The sequence below is a fragment of the Mustela nivalis genome (assembly GCF_964662115.1).
Source record: "Mustela nivalis genome assembly, chromosome: 9".
Taxonomy (NCBI): Eukaryota; Metazoa; Chordata; class Mammalia; order Carnivora; family Mustelidae; genus Mustela; species Mustela nivalis.
The window spans coordinates 93464840-93474789 of NC_139028.1; the positions used below are offsets into that span (position 1 = coordinate 93464840).

The window sequence follows — 9950 nt, forward strand, 5'->3', positions numbered from 1 at the left end:
CCTTGACAAGCCCCGCATGGCTTCATTCTTGGAGAATACTCAATCTATCTTTACGAATCTAACCTTCCTCCCTTGTTGATACCTCTTAATTTCTCTATCCTCTTGAGTTGAATAATCCTTTTACAGCAATAATGAATTAATAAATAGCCAAAGACTCAGCAGATAGGAGTGATGCCAAATCAAATTAAGTTGTATTATATTCTCAGGAAAAGAAACTATTAAACTTGCGAGGTTGTAGTGCCTTCCACCTCCTTTATGAATGTCCTCTCATAAACTGCCATCTCTGGGGAAGACATGGAAAGGCTGAACTGCCTCTGTGCGGACGGGCTAAAAAACTGCCAGGCAGGGAAACACGCCTCCATCGCAGGTGTTTGGGGGCTGGATGAGGTGGGGGAGGAGGAGGCGCAGCGTACCCCTAACAGGGCCCGCAAGAGTCCTCATCCCACAGGACAGTGGGCCACATGTGTGACACAGTGTGCCGGCTGGCTGCTGGCTGGTGCTCCCTAGTCCCAACCCGCTCCCCTCCCCCTGCAGCTGCCCCAACCCTAGCCCCAGTCAGGAGTCAGGAGCTCTCGGCTCCTCAGCTAAACTTTGGGTTCTTATACCCCCTAAAATTTAGAAAAAGTTATATATCTCCTTGCCCATTTTAAAGTTAAGTCCTGTATATCAAGTTTAGATGGTTGAAAAGGGTGTGATATCTGATATATTACGTGGTATGAGCTTTACATAACATTTTTGGCAAAGCTTTGGTACCACTTATTAAATGTACAGGCAAGATTTATTGTATAATCTAATTGCAAAGGTTTTTATGGTCAAACCATCCAGCCAAATCAGTCTTGCTTTCTGTCAGACCCAGATCTGGTTTCATTTTTTCAACTCAAATAAATGTATTACTACATACCTCATGACAACCATCTGACTTCTGAATGTGAATTCTTGGGTCTGTGGACAGACAGGAGGAGCACACAACCATGCCAAGAGTTTATTGACTGGGCAAAATAAATATTTCTTGCCCTGCTCTCATAGGACTCCTCTTAGAAGGATTTTAAAATTGTCCCCTGGTAAGGTTCAGGAGGGGAAGAGGTGTGTATTTCTTTTCTGAAGTGCAGTACGGTGATTGTGAGAGTGGGAAAGTGGGAGTGGCTGCAGAGAACGTGTAGATGGCAGGCCATGTTCTTGGAAAGGTCAGTTTTAAGAAGGAGTGTATACGAAGTTGAGGATCTGGACGTGTATTTCCTTAAGATTACACATGCGCAGATACCCCCCAAGGAAACTGAGACTCAGAGAGGTTGAGTAACTCACCCAAGGCTCCACAGCTCACAGCTCATTAGTGCCAAAGCAGAGATTTGAACCTATTTCAGTCTTGGTGACCTCAGAGCCATTAGATAATACTGCCTCTCTCGTTGGTAAATACCTACTACAGAGTGAGCTGTCCTTTTTTTTTAAAGATTATATTTATTTATTCAATTGACAGAGAGACAGTGAGAGAGGGAGCACAAGCAAGGGGGTTGAAAGAGGGAGAAGCAGGTTCCCCGCTGAGCAGGAAGCCCAATGTGGGGCTTAATCCCAAAACTCTGGGATCATGACCTGAGCCAAAGGCAGACACTTAGTGACTGAGCCACCCAGGTGCCCCCCCCTTTCTAATGAAGTTTGTAATTTTAATTCCAGTATAGTTAACATAAATGGCCTGTCTTTCTAACACCATTAGTTCATTCTCAAAACAGCAACAGTGACCTCAACAACAACGCAGTGAAAAGAATTTCAGTAACATCTGAGTACTGATCCAATTATAAATCTAAATGTGGCTGGTAGATATGTCAGAGGAGGATGGTAAGTGGCTGAGGTAGAAGGCTGTTACTTCCCTTGGACAAAGTGAAGACTTTTTATAGACTATTTAAGATAAAATCTTACGAACACAGACCAGCTTATATACAAAGTGAAGAAGCATTCAGGAGATGCTATCTCATACTAATTACATTGTGTAACCCTCCAGGAGGAGACCACACACAGGGTGACCAAAGTTCTGTGTTAATCCGTTCACTTAAGATCCTTTTTCTTCTTCATTATTGTGAAAAACAGTTTGCTAGTTAATTAGGAAAATGAATGTGCTGTATTTGAAGATGCTAATTGTGGGGGGGAAATTCTCTTCCCCACCATTTCTTTCCTCTTCCCTCTCTCCCTGCTCCTCCACCTCTCTCCCCCACCCCCTACTAGGCTGTAAAGTCTACGAGGGCAACTGCTGTGTCCATCATTCATTGTTGTGCCTAGCATCATGCATAACATATAGTAGACAGTCAATAAATGTTTAGCAAATGAAAGAATCAGTGATGTGCCGGAAATCCAAGATCTCATGCTTTTAAACCATGAGATGAACTGTATCAGACCCAAGAACAGATCTCTTTGAGGGTCATGAGAAAAGATTTTATCAATCAGGACTCCTGATCTTTTCCCCAAGCCAAGGCACAAGTCTTAGAGTAGAGAACCTAGCAACTAGGAAAGCACTTAATTTATTCTCAACTTTATTATACTCAGTTTGGGGGGGAAGGGCTGTTGACCTTTTTGTGAATATGATGAAAATTACGGCCTTTCTCAAACAAAGGAACACACAGACAAAATTTTATGTACAATTTAAGTAGGTTCATGAACCCTTTAAAGTATGCATCTCAAGAATGCTGAGAAGTGAACCACAGCTTAAGGAAAGGGCACAGCCATCATGCTGGACCTCTCGTATTTGCAGGAAAATTGACACGAGAACAATAAGAGCTCGCTTTGGGTATAATACCAAAGGGGAGAACATGGCGCCAGTTCCAACTGTGCCTTCATTCTAGTGAGACACTTTCATGAAAGGCCCTTTGTTCCCTTTGGGACAGATGCCACCAAACACTGCTTTTTTAAATGACAGTCTACTGTCCAGCCCTTCCCAGCATGCACCCTTCATCCTGTGGTTGGACAACAGGCAGGAAGAGGGAATGGAAATAGGGCAGAGTTTTGGATGGTGAAGGTTGCTGAGTTGGTTCTTTTGGCTGCTGGAGTACACTTACATTCATTTCAGCCTCTGTGTCTTGAAATGTTTTCGCCCTTAGTGGAAGTACTACAAGTCTGTTGCCTAGGATATGTTCCCTTAAAGTCGCTCCCAAATGGATGCAAAAAAACAGATTTTATATAGACAGAGATAATCCCTCATGAGATAAAAAATTTCTAGGTCATCACTGGGAGCCAATACACCCCAGGCCTTCCCTCTTCTCCAGCTCCTATCTCTCCCAGAGGAAGACTTCTCCTCTCTTCCAGATACCCCCACTTGATTACTTCAGACTTTATCCAGCCAGAACTCATCCTTGGGTGTTAAGGGCACAGACTTCACTGGTGACCAAGGGTTTTCTGTCTCAGCTTTACTTTCTTCCTCTGCAAAGTGGGGATAACAACACCAGTCCCTACATCCTGGGGTCGTGGTGAGGGGCGCTTAGCTCAGTGTCCCTAGCACGCAGTAGACACTTGACCAAGCTGGCTCTCTTTTAAGGACAGGGGCCTCTAGAAGTGGAGGAGGAGAAACTGGGCAAGTTTGCTACGTTTGTCCTTCTCAGTGTGCTCACTTCTGCCCCATCCCCATCTGGCCCTGCTTTTTCCCCACCCCAGTCCTGGATCAGCAGGACCAAGCCAGGGAGGTTCTGAGCTTAGGCACCTGAGGTTCTGGCCATGCCTCTGGGACTCATAGCTCACGTTTTGGCCACTGAAATATCACTGACATTGTGGACGCCCTGGCCAGAGCAATAATGACGGACTATTCCTTTCAGCTCCTTCCTTCCCTCCCTTCCTGTTGTTTTGATTTCTCAAAATCAAACCCTTTTTGAAAACAACGATTTATTGAACACTTTTACTGGTAACACTAATACTTCTCTATTAATCCTAGTGCTGGTGCTAATAAACAGTGTTGGTAGTGGTTTACGCTCTAGTTGTAGGTAGAGGGGAGGGTGAATAGCAAAGAATGTATAGGGTGTGATAAGGACGATGAACGAAATAAAATGGAGAATGACCAGGGAATCCGACTTAGAATACCTTCTTTAAGGAGGCGACATTTGAACCCTGTGATTGTCCCTGGGTGGGAACTGCAACCCTGGCTTGATTCCGAGTGAGAAGCTCTGTTGGGAGTCCCAAGCCATAGCTTCTCCTGGTTTTCTCTCCTGACAATAGAGGGTTTAAGGCTAAGGGGAAATCAAACTCCTGATTTTTACCAATTCTTTATTTTGTCAAGTAAGCTTTAAAAATATTATGACCCTCACCTGTGCCCTTACAGATAAACTCACTTACCGTGTGCCAGGCTTTGTGTGTTGTACATGTATCCTCTGAGTTAATCCTCCAGTAACCCAAGGAAGTAGATCAAAATTATCAGAATTATCCCTATAGTCAAATAAAGAAACCAGAACTTAGAGAAGCTAAGTAACTTGCCCATGGCCAACGGCTAACCAGTGGTAGGTTTAGGACCAGGATCCAGATAAATCTGAGAACAGAGCCTATCTATGTCTTTGGCCAGTAGATGAGACCGCTCCCATCTCGTGATGTCTTAACTCACCTGGTTCTCCTTTCCTCTGCAGCGGTGCCAGTGAAGAAGAGGACACATGAAGGCTTGCCATCCCCCGTGGAAACTCATCCCTTCCCCCCCGTGTGTATGTGATGGCGTGTATGTAGCGGCTTCTGAGTTCTGTGAAAGCTGCCCACCAACAACCGTACTTCCACCAGATACATCCCCAGGTCCACAACAGGCACAGATCTCTCCAAGGGATGACCGACTTTATTGTTACTGACTATGCTTTTCATTCTCTCGTCATGGTAGGTCAAGAAAAAGTGACCCTATGATCAACCAGGAACAGTTAATTAAGAAGCGTCCTTCAGGTAGTCCTTCAATGGCTGCTTTGAACTTACTCAGGAAAGCCAGCCCTTGTGATATTGTATACTCAGACAGCATCGCTTTAGCTGGAAGGTTCTGGAATAATCTTGAAGGGCAGTCAGAATTTTTTTTCCTACCTGCTACTAAAACCCCACTTTATTTATATTGCAGCATGGAGCAGTGGGGAGCACAGTAGGGCTCTGTAGATAGTCTCTAAAAGTCCAGTTATACATTTGTGAAAATGTGGCTCCATGAAGTAAGATGGGTGGCATGAAGACGGGGTGGGAGAAGGAGTTAAAAGTTCGAAATACAGGGATATTTTTAGTACATGAGGTTATCTGGCACTTCAGATCCATAATTCAGTGCTGTGGAAATGAAAAAAATGATTGAAGAGGTAGAAAGGAAATGACTTAAAAAAAAAAAAAAAAAGGACCAAAGAGATCTGATTAAAAGTTGAAATCAGTATTTCTGAAACTCAAATTGCCTGAATTTCCAAAATAGTCACTAAAGGATCTGATGGAACCTGAACAATTTGGGTGAATTCTGCCGGTTTTCTGGGTCTTGTTACAATGTGAAGGCTGGGATGTGTATTACCAAGTGGGAATTTTCAGTGTATGTTTTTGTCACCCCCGCTCTAGCCCCTTTGGCCTCATTTGGCTGAAATGCAGTATAGGGAGAGTCCTCGTCACTCTGGTCTGCTGAATCAAGCCCCGTCTCCCAGCAGGCATACCCACCTCTTCCTCCAGCTGGAACCCCTCTTCCCATGGCACCACCGCAGGCCTTCAGCCCTGCCCGCACACTCAGGCTCTCCCCTTTTAAGTACCATGAGCAGAGACACGCCCTGGTGGGACTTGCAGCCTTTCCCCTCCCAAGTCCCATTTCCTTAACAACCAAGTTTTCTCCTCCCAAGTAAGCAGTGATTACCAGGGAATACAAACCTGCAAGTTAAAAAGCCTGCATTTTCTGAAAACATCAGTTTTACTTAACTGGTTTGGAGTCAAGGGATCACCTTATTTTTAGATAAAACAGCTACATCATGAAATCGAGTGTTCATACACAAAGTTGAGAGAAAACGGGACACTTCACAGGAAATTCGTATTTACAGGTGGGTGCATGTTCCCTCTCGTCTGCCTCTAGTGGTATTTTGGGGTTCACTTCTGAGAAGTACAGTTGGCACTTATCCAAGCAGCTGACCGAGGGCCTGGACCTCTAGTCGCCTCTGACGTGGAATTGAAGGCGCCTGCACTGGGAGGAGTTCCTGTCTTCCTGCCTGCCTGCGACCCCTGTACCTGTCACAGAGCATTAGGGCCAGCTGGCATGTGCACGCGTGGTTTTGAGGCAGAAACAGTACTTACTGCAGGAACCCTATTTATATCATAGTCCAGTCCTGGGCTAGCTATGAAATTATTTCTTTGAGGCCAGGAAGCTACCGGGCATATGTGCTTCTGGGTTAAGATTATTCTAGCTCACTAAATATGTTAAGATGTCAGGACTGAGAGTACTTTGGGCTGTTAAAAAAAAAAAAAAAAAAAAAAAAAAAATATATATATATATATATATATATATATATATATATATATTACTCTCAAACTGGTGCCCCACCAATGGGTGAGACAATTTTGGTGCTTTACCTATCCACCTGCAAAGACTGGAGAATTTGGCATACCACTAATTACAGCCCCCCACTGTATCCCACAGAACTACCCATGAAGAGGGACCAGTGGCTATTCTTATAGGAGTTTAAGAGCCAGAAGATGAAGACTTTAGGATCTAGATGCTTGTGTTTGTCTCTCCCCAATAATTATTGTTTAATCTCCAAATAGCAGCCTTATCTTCACAATGGACAGACCATTGGCTGCTCCCTACTACATTGTATGTTATTACTTAAAATCGGTATTTGGGAAACCCCAGCATTTATGCAGTGGATATGAACAGAAATATAAAAGTACATGCCACTTTGTCTCAATATATTGTCATATCTCTGTAATTTTCAAGGAAAGCACTTTTGCTTTTATTTAAGATTTTGGATTTGTTTTATGGGCTCCTGCTGTCTTCAGCACCTGATAAAACTTTAACCAGGGAAGCATTAAACATCACGCAGAAGCTTCTGCCCAGGCTCCTGAGTCCCTGCCTGCAGCATTTATCAGTAAGAACTAGGGTGCTTCCTGCCATGACACCAGCTTCCCTCAAAGCTGGACCGTGCTGCCCGGCCTTACGCCCCAGCAGGATGAGGCGTTCTTCCTCCAGGACAGTAACAGAGTGCTCAGAAGTGTGTGTTGGCTGGCTGCAGCCCTAGGTTTGCAGAAGTCCCCAGGGAGAAGTCATCAAGGGCGGCAGGTAATGAATGTCTCTGGAATGAACCGGGTCCTCACAGCAATCCCTGTCTGCTTTCCAAATTTGGGTTCTCCGGAGGCTGAGAGTGGGTTTGTCCTTTGATTTGATGTTGTGAAACCCAGGGCAATTCCAAGAAGTTCTCTTAGGAGTTTCAGCTCTGACAGCCCACTGTATTGAAGACCAGCTGTGATCCAGGCTCTGTACTCGGCCCCCATTTGTCTGATGATAGAACGGATGTAGAGTAATAGGGCCCCTTGTCTTGAGTTATACAGCAAGGAAGTACTAGAGCTCTCCCTCACTTTGTGGTGGGCTGTAGGACATCCACAGGACAGAGGGAGGAAAGGGCTTCTGGGTCCCCCACTGCAGTCTGACTAACTATCCATAGCCAGAATCCCACTGACTCTGGTTTCATTTTTGAAGTTGCACTTCATGGCCACCGTTTGGGCTCAGAGATGGCCTCGGGGTGGCCTCACTCTTCCACCTTAGCAGGCACGTGAAGTACACATTGCTGACTTGAGCCTGTCCCCAGGAGTTGGGGGAGCCTTTCCTTTCTGGGGCCATCCCCCATAAATAAAGTGATTCTAGGCCTTCAAGAGTATAGAAGTTCTCAGAGATAGTAAAAGCGGAGGGTGTTCTGCTCTCTAAGTCTATCTGAAAATGTCTGGCACTGCACTCCTACAGAAGAGGAAACCTTCACTTGTGAGCCCAGCCGGTGCTGTGCTCTCTGAGGGGGTGTTAACTCAGACGCCAGTGGATCTGGACTTTCCCGCTGACAGCTGATGAGTCTATGTGCATGTGCACAAATGTACACGTGCACGTGGATATGCACACACATAAATATATGCACATGCACACGCAACTTAAGAACTAAGGGAAATTCAGAGCAGCCCCTCGTTACCTTGCATGCCCCTGCAAAGGTTTCTGCTAGCCCTGATCACGAGCATCCCCGGACCGTCGGAGCTTCGGTGCTCGCTTCCCAGGTGCTAACGAGAACAGCTCCTCCGCAAAGGTCGTCAGCCCCTAAAGCACTGAGCCAACGTGGCAGCCCTGAGGAGATTTGCACTCCGGACCTGCTCTGACGGATGTCTGACGGCTTGCGAGATTTGGATGACCCAGCCATTTTGGTGACCCGGGGGTCTGCCCACTCCAGTCAGGCCTGGGGGCACAGCTGCTGAGTTTATGACTTGTGGTCATGGCAGGGCACAGGAAGTCTTCTTCCCTACCTAGAAAATACTCCCTTGCCGATACTCGAAATTCCATACTCACATAATGGCCGCCCAATACATGCTTTGTGCTAAGAAAATGGGTTGCATGTTTACCGTGTGCCTAGCACATCTGGAATTTTCTATTTAGAACACAAATCTCATTATGGATGAACTCAGCCCAGCCTTAGGAGAGAAAGAAGGTCCATAGGAGAGAGTTGTGATCCCATTACTATTGCCTCTGTCTAGCAGAAACCCCTGCTAGACCTCTGAAACCCCCACCCCAGGCCATTGTAAGACCTGGAGGCCCAGGGGACCTGCCTGGTAGAATAGTAGCATTGGGAACAGAACACATCAGAAACAGCAGAGCAAGTGCCAGAGCAGGAGAAGGAAAACGAATTAAGACACTTGTGGGTATGTTGGTGCAAAAAATGCCACAGAGCCCGTGCTGGCTTTTAGGACCTTGAGAGGACAGTAGATTTAGATTAACGGTAGTCAGACCTGACCAGTCTTTGTACAGTGACAGGCCACACTGCATGGGGGGTGGGGGACAGCCAACGAACCCATCGTCCTCTGCCTGTTTTTCCGTGCCCAGTCACATTCCCTCCCTAGTCACCTTCCCCTTTCACCCTTCACAGTAAACAAGGGAACAGTCCATCTTTCGAGGGAATTACACATTTGAGTTAATGTTTCACTATATCATTTTCATACTGTAAATTATTTTGTAAGAGAGATTTACCTCTATCCCAGGATGTTTGGACTCAGCGCCCCTGTGCATTTGGAAATCAATAAACTATTACTGGAAATACCATTTGTCTCTGAGAGTTATGCACAAAGGAACCTGCTAGGCATAGATATTCATGATGATCTCCACTCTTAACTGTGGTAATGCCGGAGATGTTGGTGTTTGGTTATCAGATACAGGACACTCGTTTACTCCTGACTTCTCCAGAGCGACTTGGGAGATCGGGAAGGGGCACGCAAGCACACGTAACATCATTGTTATTTAGGGATACATTTTCTCTTCAAAGTAAAACAGTCTGTGCCCAGGTTAAAGTTACTGAGCCAAGTTAGATTATAGCCTAAAGAACACTTGATCCTGAATGATGTTTTCAAGTGACATTAAAGCTTTGCCATTTGGATTAACCAGATTTTAATTTTTATCATATTTTCTAGAAATAAAAACTCTTTGTAGAGCAAATTACAGGTAGGCCAACAAAACCATCGTGGTGGAATATTAGAACCATCTACTTGCTGTGATTGATACAGAGATAGAATCAAGCTGTCAGGGAAGCCGTTCCGGTCCAGTTGGTCGTATGAGGACCAGAGGCTGCACGGAAATCAACAGTCCCTACACATGGAGGCAAAATGTAAGGCCCCACCCTGCCCCGCCCCCCCACCCAGCAGGTGGCTCTCGGGGCACTGCTGTCTATGAACCCTGCTCTGAATCGCCTTTGAATAAATTTGTGTCCATCAGACCTCCTTAGCTAGCCAGAGAACTGTGTGAACTTCAGAGAAATTGTCCAAGATGA

At 45.5% G+C, this 9950-nt stretch overlaps 1 protein-coding gene across 2 annotated transcripts in view; it reads left to right on the forward strand.

The window, feature by feature from the left end:
* TRIM44 (tripartite motif containing 44) overlaps nt 1–9227 on the forward strand; it is a 108459-nt gene extending 99232 nt beyond the window's left edge. For both annotated transcript variants that reach the window (XM_082748974.1, XM_082748975.1), the window contains one exon: nt 4590–9227. In XM_082748974.1, the coding sequence (XP_082605100.1) occupies nt 4590–4617 (28 nt within the window). In that variant the 3' untranslated portion in view covers nt 4618–9227. The remainder of the gene's footprint in view (nt 1–4589) is intronic.
* The last annotated feature ends 723 nt before the right edge of the window (nt 9228–9950 follow it).